At 43.1% G+C, this 16,699-nt stretch overlaps 1 protein-coding gene across 1 annotated transcript in view; it reads right to left on the bottom strand.

Annotated features, from left to right (window-relative positions):
• Nucleotides 1-16,699, bottom strand: part of LOC149454783 (ribosomal protein S6 kinase alpha-3-like) — a 40,224-nt gene that overhangs the window by 10,543 nt on the left and 12,982 nt on the right. Inside the window, exons 3-4 of the mRNA XM_089687106.1 lie at nt 16,170-16,372; nt 15,103-15,885 (exon numbers count right to left, since the gene is read on the bottom strand). Of these exons, the coding sequence (XP_089543232.1) occupies nt 15,103-15,885; nt 16,170-16,372 (986 nt within the window). The remainder of the gene's footprint in view (nt 1-15,102; nt 15,886-16,169; nt 16,373-16,699) is intronic.

Raw genomic sequence — 16,699 nt, 5'->3', positions numbered from 1 at the left:
CCGTTTATGTGGAATTTACTTCAAAATGCTAAAACTCGATAAATATTTCCTAAAAGTGTTAAAGTCGATTCACCAAAAGTACATAACTAAATAAATGTAAATGTTAAATAAGTAGAGGTCCAGGTATGCGATATTCAAGTAATGTATGAAATTTCAGCTGGTTCTTCCAGAGCCGTCACCAGCCTTGTGTTTAGTGAATAGACTGACGTTTACCAAGTATTTCTGCTTTTTGAGGTAAATACCGGATAAAGGGATAGTGAATTGTCATTTTCAGTATCACATGTGATATTTGTGAAAGATGTGTCATGTGACCCAAATACCACATGCAATATCCGTTCATGAGTTGAGCCCGCCATTATTTATGAGGTTATGTGAAATCTCCATTCATAGATGTAAAGAATCTTGTGGTTAGAAATATATTTTAGTTAGAGTTTGATCAATGTGGGTGTGTAATAGTGATGGGCCGAACACCGCCCTGTTTGGTTCGCGGTTGAACATTGGAACCTACAGAATGTTTGACCGCGAACTTCGTACACGAACTGAACAACTGAGTGGTATCTGACTGCATCTGAGTATGTGGTGAGATATCGCTCAGTTACTAAAATCTGACATGAGTTCTGTTATGAAGTCATGTGTTTTTTAGTAGTGAAACATTCATTCATGTTTCAGCTGTCAGTGGGGTTTCCTGCTGACAGGTGAATGTAAACAGAATTGTTGGCATTTCACGACAATTACTTTTAAAAAAAAACAGCGTGGGGTCCCCCCTCCCATTCATACCAAGCCCTTGGGATCTGATATGGATTTTGAGGGGAAGTCCCACGCCAAAAAGTAAAAAAAAATGGTGTGGGGGTTCCGCCAAAAAAATTCCAGTCCCTTATCCGACAATGGAAATTCTGAAGGACCCTCTGCACACTGGTATATACCCTTTCAAGCAAACTATGCAACAAATAGGGATATTTGGTTCACACATATTGCAATACATGTTTAAGCTGGCCAACTGCGTCAAAGTAATCCCTCTATGGCCAGTCCTACTCTGCCCTGCCTACGCAAGTGCTACTGTGGACACAATGCTAACATAGGGGAAAAGAAAGGGTATATACCAGTGTGCAGAGGGTCCTTCAGAATTTCTAGAGTTAATGTGGTTACACCCCTTTAGCACCTGATGGATAAATGCATGCACTAGCTGTATGGATTTGAGCACAGGGATCTCTTGTTTGTTGTATTGTTGGGTCAGTAGCCAGACCTGAACCTTGTAGCTCTCCCCATTGTGTCTTTTCCCCTATGTTAGCATTGTGTCCACAGTAGCACTTGCGTAGGCAGGGCAGAGTAGGACTGGCCATAGAGGGATTACTTTGACGCAGTTGGCCAGCTTAAACATGTATTGCAATATGTGTGAACCAAATATCCCTATTTGTTGCAAAGTTTGCTTGATAGGGTATATACCAGTGTGCAGAGGGTCCTTCAGAATTTCTAGAGTTAATGTGGTTACACCCCTTTAGCACCTGATGGATAAATGCATGCACTAGCTGTATGGATTTGAGCACAGGGATCTCTTGTTTGTTATCCGACAATGGAGCCCGGCAGGACAGGAAAGGGGGTGAGATGAGCGAGTACCTCCCCTTATGAACCATACCAGGCTACATGTCCTCAATATTGAGGGGCACTTAGGGCAGGGGATCCCCTTTCCCAAAGCACCTTGCCTCATGTTGATGGGGACAAGGGCCTCTTCCCCACAACAGTGGTCTGTGATTGTGGGGATATGCGGGTGGAGAGCTTATTAGAATATGGAAGCCCCCTTTACAAGATCCTAACCACCCCCCCCCATGTAAATGAGTATGCGGCACATAGTACCGCTACCCATTCGCAAAGAAAAAGTGTAGTGTAAAAAAGACAGGAGACAGTTTTTACAAGTCCTTTATTAAACATACAAATTAGAAAAATGTCCCCCAAAGTAGATCCAACATCAATCACGATGCCCGCTGCTGCCACTACCCAAAAAAAGAAAAAAACACTCCGCGCTCCATGCTGGCTCTCACTGTCTGACAGCTGCACCCACCATGACAGTTCTGATATACTGTCATTATGGCACAAGGGGGCGGGGGTTCATCCTACCCCTTGTGACATCATCACACACTGTGATTGGTTAAAGCAATGCATCTGAGCTGTGTTCAGTGAACACACGAACGGCCCATGTTCGAGTCGAACATACAGCCCATATCTAGTGTGTAATATGTCTTCTGATATCCCCAGGTTCTGAAGATAGAAAGGAATTGTGTGATCTGAATGGAAGCTGCCAAGGGGCACATTCTATTCATTACAGATGATACTGTATATGAGAAGGCTGACAATAGGCTGAGGAGCTTCTTTCAGATGATTCCGTGTCTCAGTAGTGATCTACACAATGGGGTAGATTTACTAAAACTGGAGCTTCCAGGTCTTATTGAAAAGCTTAATTGAGGAAGCTGAAGCTAGAAGCCGATTGGCTCCCATGTACAGCTGCACCGGACTGTGTGCGCATCAATTTTAGTAAATCTCCCCCAAAGAAACCAACTCCAAAATATCCACTTTAATGAATCCCCCTTGTTTAGATATGTAATGAAGGAGGCCATCCTTTCAGGAATGTGTCATTTGACCTTTGAAGTCCCAGTCCTGTTTATATCTAATTTTCCCTCCAAAAAGGTTGTGCTTAGGATTTATTACAGTATGCTAACTAAAGGTATATTGGAAGTTGTCCAATCCTGAAAAGATGAGTAATATTTGAGTAGATGGAATAGATAGACCCACCAATTGGTAGTACACCATGCAAGTCTATGGAAAGAGCTCTATACCAATCCATTTAATTTTCTTTTTGTAGTGGTTGTAAAGTCTCAGGGTTTTTTACCTTCATGCATTCTATGTATGCAGCTCCCCCAACACTTATCTGAGCTCCCTCTTGATCCATCAATGTCCATGACAGCCTCTGTTTTCTGGGACCTCACTCTTGATTGGATGATGCAGCAGCGTGAGCCAATTCACAGCCAGTGAGTCAATTAGGAGAGGGAGGGGCAGGGCTGAGACACAGCTTTGTATGTGAATGGATACGTAGAACCATGGTTTGGGACTGCGCCTGCTCAGATTTTCCCATAGCAAGCTATTTGCTATTGGGGCACCCGACAGAAGGGAAAGACCAGGAGCACCAGTGGAGGACCCGTGAAGAGGAGAATCCCAGCTGCTCTGTGCAAAACCATTGCAAACAGCGGATAAGTATGACATGTTTGATGTTTTTAAGAAAAAACAAAACATTAGTGTCACTTTAATCATTTCTGTGTAAATTAATAGATTGATGGTTTGTTAGAATTAAACCTTTTTACCAATACATTTCTTTCAGTTAGTTGTGTGAACACTCTACCAAATCATATCTTTAGAGATATTACATCTTAATGTAAATAGATTTGGGGTGAAAAATTTACAAAACAAAAAAAATTAATGAGAAACTAACCTGTCCAAAGTTTATGTAATGGTAAAAAATATTTTTGAGTTTTCCATCAACTGGTGAAGGATTATATCTTTTGTCAGGTTCTGATTTTCTGTATGTGTCACTTCTGGGGAGATCCACCCTCTCTATTTGTCCTGGTGACCATTGCCTCTAAAACAGAAACCGAGCAGAAATCCACAATTTTACAGTTGTAACCAAAACAGGACTAGAGGGGAATTCATCCAATGGGAATACCTGTTCCACTGACACCTGTCTAAGAGGGGAATTCCCTCACTTTGTTCTGAGGTACGAAGGTTGGCAATTTCTTGGGGTACATTTTCAAGTAATTTTTTGTGGTTCAAGGTAAATAGCTGGTCTGTTGTGGCCGAGAGTTTGATTCCTAAATATGGGATATTATTTTTTTCCCAAGTGAAGGGAAATTGTTTAGCAAAGGAATAGTTGAGTGAAATATGGAGTGTGGAGGTTTAGAATTGAGGATTTGGGCTTGTTTAGTTTATAGTAGGATACCATCGTATATTGTTGAAGATGGGTATGTATTGTTTGGAGGGATTTGGTTGGGTTGGTAATCATCAGTATGATGTTGTCTGCGAATAGGTTAATTTTGGGCTCAGTGTTAAGGTGTCGTATGCCAGTGAACATCGGGTCGTCTTGAAGTTTAGAGGCTAGGGGTTCAATAAGTAATGCAAATATGACAGGAGATAGGGGGCAACCTTGTCTGGTGCCATTGGTAATATCAAAGGGGTCTGATAGTGTTCCGTCCGTTAATACTCTCGCTGATGGGAGGGAGTATAGTGCTAAAATGGCTGTTAACATCCAACCTGTGATGATAAATTTTTGTAAGTTCATTTGCAAGAATAGCCAGTGTATGCGGTCGTACATTTTTTCAGCGTCCAATGATAAAAGCAATTCGGGTTGTTTGGAGCATTCTAAGTGATGGATGAGGGATATGAGTCTTCTAGTAGCGTCAGGTGCCTGGCAGCCTGGTATGAATCCCACCTGGTCTGGGTGTATCAAAGTGGGGAGATAGGGGAGTAGTCTGCTATAATTTTTGCATAGAGTTTGACGTCTGTGTTAAGTAGGGAAATTGGTCTATAATTTTGGACAAACTGTGGATCTTTGGCAGGCTTTGGTATTGTGGTTATTGTTGATTGTAGCATTTCCTTGGGGAATGTGCCAGTGGTGGCCGCATGGTTGAAGAGTCTAGTCAGATATGGCGATAGGTTAGGGGCAGATTGTTTGTAGTACTCGTTTATATAACCGTCATTTCCTGGAGACTTGTTAAGAGGAAGTGTTTTAATGGTGGATTCTATTTCAGTGGTAGTGATCGGAGTTGATATGTCGTCAAATTGGGTTGAGGAAAGTTGAGGGAGTTTAATTGTGTGGAGGAATTGTTGTATGGACGTAGGTGTTGGTTGAATGGTGTTGGGGTAGACTTTAAGGTTTTATAGTTGTTAGTAATAGGTAGAGAAGCCATTAGCTATATCCTGCGGGTTTGTGGTTAGGGATCGTGAGGATGGATGATAAACTGAAGATATTTTATTTCTTAGTTGTTGTTGTTTAATCATTTTGATTAGTAAGGAGTTGGCTTTGTTGCTAAGGGAGTAGAATGTAGTTTTTGTTTTTTGAAGGTTGAGGATTTGTAGAGCAGGAGGGTTCTAAGTTTGCTTCTGACAGCGGTGAGTTGGGCAGATGTTGCGGAGTTTGGGGATTTTTTGTTTAATTCTTCTTTTGTTTTAATGGAGAGGAGGATTTTGTCAATTTGTTGGTTTCTCTGTTTGGAGATTCAGGAATTTATTTGTATAAGGATACCTCTCATGTATGCCTTATATGTGGACCAGTGTGTGTATCGATGTTTCAGATGAGTCATTTATGTAAAAAAACATATTGTGAGCGTCCAATATGAGTTTTTTGTGGTCCGGGTTCTTCAATAAGACTGTGTTAAGTCTCCAGATACAGGGGATTGTTGAGTGTTGATTGTGATCTAAGGAGATGGAGATTGGAGCGTGATCTGACCAGGTTATGGTACCAATTTTGGAGGATGTGGCGTGTTGTAAAGTCCACTTGTCTGTGATGAACAAGTAAATTCTGGAGTAGGAGAGCTGAGAGGGGGAGTAGTAGGTGTAGTCTTTTTCTGTACTGTGATGGCATTGCCAGATGTCGTAGAGGTCATTTTTGTGTAGAAAGACGTTAAACGATTGTTTGGAGGAGCGTTTGCTAGAAGAAGAGTCCAGGAGTGGGTTGCCGATAATGTTGAAGTCTTCTCCTATAATTAGTCTGCCTTGTTTCTGAGCGGAAATAATGGAATTGATTTTGTTGTAGAATTGGAGTTGATTGGTGTTTGGACCATAGATGTTGACCAGGGTGTACAGGATTCCATTATTTTGCATATCAGGATATGGTAGCACCCTTGAGGGTCTGCGACTTCTGAGATGCAGTGGTATTGGAGAGAGTTTCTAATGGCTGTGATGAAGCCGTTTTTCTTTTTGGGGCTGGTTGCCATATAGATTGGAGAAAAATGGTGTAAGTGAAATTTAGGGGTTTTGTTGGTGGCAAAGTGGGATTCTTGAAGGAATAGGACATCAGCCCGCAACGAGCGAGATTCTTTTTGTAGTAGAGATCTTGTGAACGGTGAGTTGAGGCCACGGACATTTAAGAATGATATTTTAATCATAGTCCTGGATGTAGGCGAGTTGTTCGAAGTAGCAGAGGTATTTCATGGATAATGTAGAGTAATGGCATATCTTTTTGTTGTTTTTGAGAAGTTTCCACAAAGAAGAGGTAATGTGCTGGATGTGGTCGCTGGTTTGATGAGGATGTTTCATCTTGTAGGACGTTATTTCGAATGTGGAGAGGTTGAGTCAATCGACTGGTATAGGTAGGAGGGTAAGGGGGTAAAAAAAAACTTGTTGAAAACACAAGTGGTATGTGTAGCACTTATTGCTACTATGTAACAGGGGGATTTGAACATACACGACTTACATGGTTTGTCATGTTGACAAGTAACTTGGGGTTCGATGATGGTCGTAATGGGGCTGTCTGCCAGCCATTAGTGGTTGATAGGGTCCCAGCTTGTTGGTTGGTTGGTTGTTGATGGTGGTGATCTTAGGATCTGGACCATTCTGCTTCCATGTGTTGCGCATGGTTGGAGGTGGGTTGGTGGGAGTCCGCTGATAGGATCTTCCAAACTTTCAAAAGGTTCGATGCCTTCTTCAAGAGATTTAATTGTAAAGAACCTTCCTTGTTGTTTAACAATGACCTTTGTGGGGAAACCCCATTGGTAGCCAATTCCGTGGTTCCACAGCGCTTTTGTTATGGTGACAAGCTTCTTGAGGTTTAGAAGAGTGGCTTTAGATAGGTCTGCAAATAATTTTATATTTGCTTGGTCTGGCGGTAGTCATGTAATGTTTCTCGTGGTTATCGTAATTTTTTCTTTCACATGGTAAAAGTGGATACGTGCCAGGATGTCCCTAGGGACTGCGGCCGGTAGGAACGATAGTTTTGGTAATCTGCGCACAGGACCTATAGCGAGCTCTACATCTGATAGGGAAGGAATGAGGTGTTTCATGTATTGTTGTAAATATGGTTCTATGGTGTCCAAATTGATGTTTTCTAGGATTGCGTGGAATTTGATGTTGTTTCGCCTAGAGCGGTCTTCAGGATCCGCTAGTTGTTTTTTTTTTTTTTGTATTAACAATTTTTATTGGTTTTCATGAAATACAAAAACAGTATATTTCAAAAGGTTAAGAAGAGAAAATAAACATAACAGAAAGATACATCGATGGCAAAATTAAATATTGTCAGGACCAGCGGAGTCATAAATATCAATGTAAAGGATATCAGGGCCTTGCAACGTGGACTGGCATAGAAGAGGTGAAAGTATCCCATGGGAGCCAAATCATCTCAAATACAGCAAACGAACAACTATGTAGTGCAGTCAAATATTCCATCTGTCTCACATCAGCAATGAGTTTGTACAAAATTGACATTGAAGGAGGAGTAGAGGATAACCAACACATAGGAATGCTTCTCCTGGCCGCGGTCAGCACATGGACAGCGAGTTTCCTGGATAATTTAGGTAATCCTGGGAATGGTAGACCCAGTAAAAAATGTAAGGGATCAAGTGGGAGAGAGACATGCAGCAATGAATTCAACAAGGAAAGAACATCCTGCCAGAAAGGGGTAATGGAGCTGCATGTCCAAAAAAATATGATAGAGAGAACCAGGGTCTCTACTACAGCACCAGCAATCAGGAGAAGCACTCGGATTATAAGCATGCAGAACCTCAGGTGTTTTATACCATAACATCATAATCTTGTAAATATTTTCCTTAAAAACCACACAGACAGAAGATCTAGATGCATTTTCCCAAATTTTCTTCCATGTTAATAAATCAATGTCACGTTGTATGAATTGAGACCACCTATGCATGTAAAGGTGAGTATCATTGGATAAGGAGGGGGCTTCCATAAGAAGTTTATAAGTATTAGAGATTATACCCCTATGGTGGGGACCCTGCATACATAAACTTTCAAAGGGAGTAGGTTTCCCCAGAGTCAATGAGGGAGATAAAGTGGAAAAAAAGTGGCGTATTTGAAGATAAATATATAGGTGTTGAGGAGGTAAAAGGGCTTTTTTCTGGAGGACTGGCAATGAGTGTAACTTACGAGTCACCGGATGTACCAAGTGACGCAGTTGAAAAAGGTTAGCTACAACCCAATGCGACATCCGGGACATGGCCATATTGTCTGGGAGATTAGGGTTATAGAGGACATTTGTCAGTGGGGAGCAATCAGAGGCCAATGTAAATTTAGTCCTACATTTCCGCCAAACAGTCAGAGAAAAGTACATAGGTCCCAGAAATAAATGGCGAAAGGAGGAGACATCCACTGCTGAGGTCGACCAAAGGAGAGAGCATGGATGAGCTGGGGACAATTGCAAAGATTCGAGCTCAGTCCATGTGTTGGGAGGATGATGGGAAGACCATGACATGAGAAAATGAAGATGAGTTGCGTAGTAATATGTTATAATATCCGGGGCCCCCAAGCCCCCCTAGATCTTGGGGAAAGCAAAACGGAACGTGCAATCCTGTGCCGCCTATTGTGCCAAATAAAATGCAGGAAAGATTTCTGAAGAGAGTGAAGTTTGGACATAGGAATGGGAACGGGGAGGGTCACAAACAGGTACAAAAGTTTAGGCAACACTGTCATTTTTAATACGTTAATGCGTCCTAGGAAAGAAATGGGCAAGGCATCCCATCGTTTCAGAGAGCGAGAAATTGCTATGAATAGTGGAGGGAAATTGGCCTCGTATATGGATTGGTAAGAGGAAGTAAGATTAGTACCTAAATATTTTAAAGAATGGGTACACCACCGATAGGGAAAGGCTTCCTGAAGCGAGGATAATGTGACAGGTGGGACGTGAATTGGGAGTGCCTCAGTTTTAGACGTATTAACTTTGTAACCTGAAATAGCCCCAAATCGTTTCAAGATCTGATGCAAAATCGGTAAAGAAGTATAGGGACTCGTGAGTGTGAGGAGGATGTCGTCTGCAAACAGCGATAATTTGTACTCATGGGTATGGGAATGTATCCCGCGAATATCCGGATTCGACCTAATGGCTGTGGCCAGTGGCTCCAGGCAAAGAATAAACAGCAGAGGGGAGAGTGGACAACCCTGACGTGTGCCATTTGACATCTGAAAAGGGAGTGAAAGAAAAGATGCTAATCTGACCTGCGAAAATGGGGAAGAATAAAGGGCCTTCAAGGCTGCTACAAATGGACCCCGGAAACCAAACTTCTCCAAAACCAGAAACATGTAGGGCCAACTTAACCGGTCGAAAGCTTTTTGAGCGTCCAAGCTCAGCAACACAGCAGGGGTGGAGGATCGATTAACCAGATCAACCAGATCAATAGTTCTCCTGGTGTTATCCGCAGCATGTCTGGAAGGCACAAAGCCCACTTGGTCCCTATGTATGAGTTTGGAAATAATTCCGGACAGTCGGTTGGCTAAACTTTTTGTGAAAATCTTGTAATCGGAATTAAGTAGGGCAATCGGACGGTAGTTGTCTACAATAGAGGGATCCTTATCGGGTTTAGGGATAACCGAGATATAGGCTCGTGAAAATTCAGTCTGGGGTGTGACCCCCTTAAAAAGATCTCTGTAAAGAGAAAGGAGATGGGGAGCCAGGATACCAATAAAGGATTTATAATAGGTGTAGGGTAAACCATCCGGACCCGGGGCCTTACGAGAAGGGAGATGTTTAATTCCTCTATCGTAATGTCAGCATTAAGAATGGCAATGTCTGAGGGAGATAGTCTCGGAAATGACAAGGAATCAAAAAAATTGTCAAAGGATAACTGTGTGAGAGGCGGGTGGAGGTCTGGGATCAAACAGTTATACAGTTTCTCATAGTAGGAGCCAAAAAGGGTTGCCATGACCTGAGGATCATAGGTAGGACTGCCGTTTGGTTGGATTAAAAGATCAGGTATCGTGGAAGGAGACTGAGCTTTAAGTCGATTGACTAACATACGATGGGGTTTGTTGGAAAATTCATAAAATTTCTGTTTAACCCACAGCAGGGATTGTGCAGCCTTACTGGAGTCGAGGGCTTTAATTCGGTCACGTAAAAATGTTACCTTCCGGAGCCCAGAAATGGAAGGCTTGGCCATCAACCGTCGTTCCGCCGAAAATAGTTGATGTACAAGAGAGGCCTTAGCACGTGCCGCAGATTTCTTTAAACGAGAACCCATAGAAATACAGAGTCCCCGAAATACCGCCTTATGGGCCTCCCATAAAATAGAGGAAGAGGCTACGGAGCCAACATTGAGGGTAAAATAGGTATCAAGTCCCCGAGACAATTCATCCCTAAGATGATCTGTGGAGAGGAAGGTCTCATTAAGGCGCCAATAACATGGTTTGGGTAGAGCGGGAGGAAAGAAAAGGTTTAAAGTCAGAGAGGCGTGGTCAGACCAGGTAATGGGGTTAATTTCAGAAGAGACCAAGAGTGAAAGCAATGGGGCAGAGATGAAAAAATGATCTAAGCGGGAGAAGCTACGGTGGGGGGTGGAGTAGAAAGTAAATTGTTTATGGGTGGGGTGTTTAATCCGCCAGGCGTCGAAGAGACGATGTTCCCTTATCAGTCTACGAAAGGATTTTGAAGCGGAGCATTGCCGCTTTGAGGGTGTGGACTCAAAAAGAACTTTCCTGTCCTTATGGGGGGATAAAATCAAATTAAAATCACCCCCAACAATCACATGTGAAGTGGAAAAAGAGTCTAAAGCGGCGAGTGTTTGGGAAAGAAATTGCAATTGACCCGTATTGGGGGCGTATAAATTCAGCAGAACAAGGGGAGTGTTACCCAGCATACATTCCAGAATAATGAAACAACCTTTTTGGTCAACTCTGGAGGAAACAATCCGAAGGGAGCAGTGCGACCCAATCAAAACTGCCACCCCAGCCTTCCCGGAGGGATCAAAGGCCGAATAGGCTTGGGGAAAAAATCTTGAGGCAAAACGAAAGGAGCCAGCTGATTTGAAATGGGTCTCTTGAACAAAAATAATGTCTGCTCCTGAGGATCGAAATTCCCTCAAAGCCATCCACCTTTTTTGAATGGAGTTGAGGCCCTTGACATTATACGACATAAACCGCAAAGCCATTATAAAATAACAAAAATTGAAGCAAATGTGTTAGCCTAAAAAAGAAATGAAATACCATCGATGCAATAGAAAAAAAAACAATAAAGTAACACAGAAAAGTGTAAACATAGAAATTGACATAAGTATCCATGAGGATATAAACTCGGGAACAACCAATTGGCCCAAGTCGTCTAGGCCTATGGCTAGACAAATTCGGGAGCAGCACGACAACCAAGACATCAGAAAAATCGTCATGCCCGGCCAGGTAAAACAGAAGTGAGAAAATGCACCCAACAATGGTTCGGCCGGACAGAAAAGAGAAACCCAAAAAGAAAAAAATATTATGTAAAAAAAAACCCAGGAAGGAAGGATCATCACCGGAAACACATCGGAAGGGCACCCCAGAGAATCATCATACAGATGGATTGATCTACTGAGGGTGACGTGGACGCTGTGGGGTACGTGTGAGTCTCTTCCGACCTCCGCGGACTGGAGTCCAGATCTTGTTGGGGGTGGCGGATGGACGAGACGGAGTTGGTGGCAGAGGGGACACATCTTCAGGCAAAGGTGGAAGTCCCAGGCGCTTTAAGAAGGAATCCACCTCTTGAAGATCACGAAGCACGACTTGGGAATTATCCCTAGTCACGACCAACCGGAAAGGAAACCCCCATCGGTAAAGGACATGATGTTGTTGGAGGTGTGTGGTGAGCGGCTTCAGGGCTCGTCTCTTGGCCAAGGTAGTCGGAGACAAATCGCAGAAGAGTTGGAGTCTGTCACCTTTAAATTCCAGAGATGATTTGTGGCGAGCAGCTGATAATAAGGCTTCTTTGCTCTGAAAAAAGTGGAAGCGAACTATGACGTCGCGTGGTCTGGTGCCTTCGACAGGTTTTGGGCCCAGTGAGCGATGAGCCCTATCCATTCGCCAATCCGTTTCCGGAACCAATGGAGCAGTTGCGCTAAAGAGGGACAGAAGGTGACGGTGCAATTGCGCATCAGCGATAGATTCGGACATACCGCGTATACGGATATTTTGGCGCCATTCCCGGTTTTCTAAATCCTCTTGCTGGAGTTGCATTTGGGACATGGAATGCTTCAAATATGCGTTATCCTCTTCCAAAACATGAATGTATTGCACCAAATCATCAAACTCAGTCTCCAATTTATCCGTGCGGTCTCCAATCTGAGTTATTTCCCCTCTGAGATCTAATGCCAGCTTTCCAATTTCAGCGGATATGGATGCGGTAATATTGCGCAGAAAAATTTGCAACTTGTCATCTAGCGCTGAAAGTGTGAGGGAAGGAGACGGTATGGTTTGCTGAGATATCTGGGTGGAGGGAGGATGATTTCCCGATGCAGAGTATTCTGCTGCCCCCCCAGTTATATGCTGGGAATCCCCAGTTATATTATGGGGATCAGAGTCCTCCATCTGGGGCTGAGTCAGGGCAGAGGCAGGCATGGAAGTTGACATACATGAAGATGCAGTACCCTCCGGGACCACCGGGGGGCCGGGATCTCTCCCTGGGTTCCTGGGCATACTGGAGGCCGGGGATTGCGGCCTGGACAGGAACCGCCGGAGCGGCGAGGGCCGCGAATCCGGTGGCTGCGGGGAGGGGGGCTTCCAGCGCCCTATCTTCCCCATACAGGTTTCTCCCTGGAGCCGGGCAGGGTGCCAAGTGGGTGGGACTCACCCTTATTAGCAGGGAAGCAGTGGCGTATAGCAGGTGAGTCCGCGCTACCCGGGGATGAGCGGAGTTCAGCTAGAATGCAGCCGCCATCGTCCCTGGCCACGCATGCGCCCCAGGATCCGCTAGTTTGAGGTTAATCTGTTCTATGTCGGTGTCCTGGTCGGTGTATGCATCTATTAGGTCGTTGTGAGCTGCGAACATTTCCCCCATTTTTTTTTTCAATATGGCGGATACGGTGGTCCTGTCGTTGTACCACGGTTGAAATTTGCGATAGTGTCGTCGTCAGGTCATCATGTAATGTTTGTCACAGTGAGAGAAGCATACTGTTCATAGACAGTTCAGTGATAGGTTGGTCTGAAGCAGGAAAATTTTCTATTAAGGATGGAGTAGAAATAGCAGAATTGAGTGTAGAATAGGAAGGCTGAGTGACAGGAGGATTTTCTATGTCCAGCCTAGGTCTGGACTTAGCAGGGCTACTTGCCTGCAGGGGGCTGAGAGCTGGGAAAAAGCTTGTCAGCTTTCCTGGCTTCCCTGGTGATCTGCGGCATCGGGGCATATTCCCTGGGGATCCAGTGGAGACCTGCGTCCCCTTATCAGCGTGGGGAGAGGTCAGTGCCGCTGCTGGGATTGGTGAGTGCCGGGTTATTGCTGGCGGGGATGCGGAGCTCTCTTCACAGAGCTGTAATCCCAGAGCCGGCCGCACATACGCCCCCAAAAATATGATAAACTTTGAGAATAATTCACATAGTGAGGTGAAAATGGTGAATTTAAAGAAAACCTGAAGATACTATTTACCCGGATATACTATATGATTCTCATGGTTTACTCCAAGCAGGAGTTGCCTGGAAGCTACAATTTGCCTCAATGATGAATCCAATTCACCAAAAAGTAATTTGGTGGTTGACTTACCAGTACACACAGTTACAAATGTTAAATCATGTGGCAAAGTGGTTGACATACCAGTATATACCTCTGTCAGTGCTAAACAGGTCCTTCTAAACCTGGCTGACAACACTGCTTAGCATTTCAGATGAAACAGAGGCAGTGTTGTCAGCTCAAAAAGTAATTTATGAACTCAAAGTATTTCTGGCAGGATCAATGGGCATTTTTCTGTACAGAGAAAATTCAAGAGCCCCACCCAGTGCACAGGAGGAGTAACTACTCATATATCTACAAGTTACATTCCCCCATGTACCAGGCAGGGGCCTTGTTCAATCACTGGGGATAGTCCAGACATGTCATCTGAAAAATATAAAGAAATATTGTTAGAGCAAAATATAGAAATGATCTGTGAAATGCAAACATGAACAGGGAATGTAACAGGACAAAATGCATGTGGTCAGTTCTGAATATCTATATATAAAAACTGAGTATCCTGGAGTAATAAATGAAATCACCGGTTGTGGTTCAGTTAAAAACGTTACAAAATTGTTTAAAATGTTCCGCCAAGAGGTTATATGACAGATTGTGGTTGTGTAAATTACAAACTATCCACAGAGTAGACAAATCTAGTCAAAAAGACAAAATAAAAATGGATAGAGACCTACATCAACCAAAAAGCAACCATCCTTCACTGATCTGACTGCTCTAGATTCATAAATAAAATGAATGACGAAGGCTCTCTCATAATGTACTATAAATGGTCTTGGCAATGCCATAATAAAATACTAACAATTTCAAATATTTTACCGCAAACTTCTAATATCATATCCAACAATAGTCCTGTTATTACCATTGCTAGCTAGAAGGACTTTAGTATCGGCCCCTTTGATTCAAGCTTCACTTTAAACTTCTGAACTACAAGGCCTAACCCAACCCCTTTGTGAGTTGCTAACAAGAGTTCTATCACTGACGTACCCCCCCCCCCCCCAACCATCTGAGATGAAAGTGAAGGCTGCATAATGCAAGTATGTAGGTATAGACTGCACCCCTGCCATTCTTACAAAAATGTAGAGTTGGGATGAAAGGTTTAGTGTGTTACAACATTCTTGGTAGATTGGTAATACATTTTATAGAGATCTGCAGATCAGAAGAGGTACAGAGAGCCTCTAAAAGAATATAATCCCTCTATAGGAAGATAAGGTGGCGGCTATTAATTGACTGAAACTGGATTGCTTTAGTATCAAAGCAAAATCAGTGATGGATATTGTGGTGGAAAAAGTGATGACTTAGTGCTGAACTGCTAGTGTGACATGGCCCTAAAAGATTAAATTGTGAATTGAGAAAGGCACATACCTGGGGAAGTTGGCCATATGTGATGTTCTTTCAGACGCACCATCACTCATGATTCTTCTTCATCCAATGTTTACCTCTGCACCAACAAGTAAGGAGAACTCATCATCGAATATGATCAGTGCTTCTTCCATGTCATCCTTCTGGGGCAATGGAGTCATCTCAGACTGAGATACAGAAGTGTCTGTGGTCAAAAAGTAAGACAAGGACGTGTTAGTAACACTACGCTGTGAGGTGTTCAGGTGAGAAATGGAGGTTACCTCAAATTGTACAGAGCTGCTTTTGATGGGATCCTCATCTTCTTGTCCTGTGATTGCATCTGGGATTTCTTCCTTCCAGCTTTCGTTCATGTATTTCAGGATTTCTGTAGATTTACTTCTTTTAGAAAAGTCAATGGCCAAAAGATCACCAAACATCCTTCTTATTCCAGTTGAAATCTTTCTCCATGCTTCAGGAGGATTGTCCATATGAAAATTGTTTTGCCAGTCAACAAAACCTCTATAACCTTCATCTTCAGGCATGGCCACCTGCCATGGATACTCCCCTAGAAGTAGGCAGTAGATGGTAACACCAAACGCCCACACATCAAGGCAGCCATCTACAACCAGTCCATCCGTAATGGTCATGTCACGTAGTTCTGGGGCCATGTAGGTTTTGCTACCACACCTGGATGTTATCACTGTCCCTCTGACCTTCGCAAGGCCAAAGTCTGTGATCTTGATGAAGTGACAGTCCTGGTCAAACACCAAAATGTCTTCTGGCTTCAAATCCATATGCACCAGTCCTTTCTCGGATATGAATTCGAGAGCATTGGAGATCTGAAGAGCACACCTCTTAACTGAGTCTTCTGGAATTCCCACCTAGGAATACAAAATCAAAATATAATAGTTGTTAAATACAGTAAGATAGAATATAAAGAGTAATTCAGAATCAGTTAAAGTATAAGCATGGCCATCACTTTTGATCTAGTTTTAGACTAGGAGTGGAGTCTATTACCGTTTGTTTTCCCCCAAAAGAGATTCTCTTTTTATAAATGTTCCGGCAATCTCCATCATTAAGACAAAGTGATGGGCATTATTAGTTTTAACTCTCCCTTATCCAAAACTTTAAAAAAAAGTGCATACTGAAACCTTAATGTACTTACGTATGGTGTAATCATGGAGAAGAGATCACCAACAGGGGCTAGTTCCTGGGCAAACACAAAGTAGTCGATGGTGGTGAAGGCGATGCCATTACATCCAATGACATTGGGATGAGATGAAAGAAAGTATGAAACGCAGAACTCCTGGAGGAAAGACCGCTGGCTGGTTCTGTTTTTATCCATGGTCTTCAATGCCATTCTTTGACCTGTAGAAAAAAATAATTTAACTTTGATTAAGAAATGGACATTTTTAGCTGATCATTTTTCTAGCCACTTGAAAATCTCAATATTCGAGCAACGGATCTTATTAAAATGTTTGAGAATGTATTATGCTTCATTCATAGCTAAATTTCAGCCATCAATCAGCTGTACAAGAACCTTTCCTGGGCTCAAATGTCCTACTCTGATTTCACTGAACACAGCGATAGTCTCTCATTGTGCATCGGAAGCTTCAGCAAGTCATACAGATCCCATCTCGTTTCCTGGCTGGAGGACGTCCAGCATTGTTAGCATCATATCCTTCCCAGCCTGAC

This window comes from Staurois parvus, unplaced genomic scaffold, assembly GCF_062004578.1.
Source record: "Staurois parvus isolate SC_StPar_1 unplaced genomic scaffold, SC_StPar_1.0 ptg000417l, whole genome shotgun sequence".
Taxonomy (NCBI): Eukaryota; Metazoa; Chordata; class Amphibia; order Anura; family Ranidae; genus Staurois; species Staurois parvus.
This window is presented reverse-complemented; position numbering and strand designations above follow the sequence as displayed.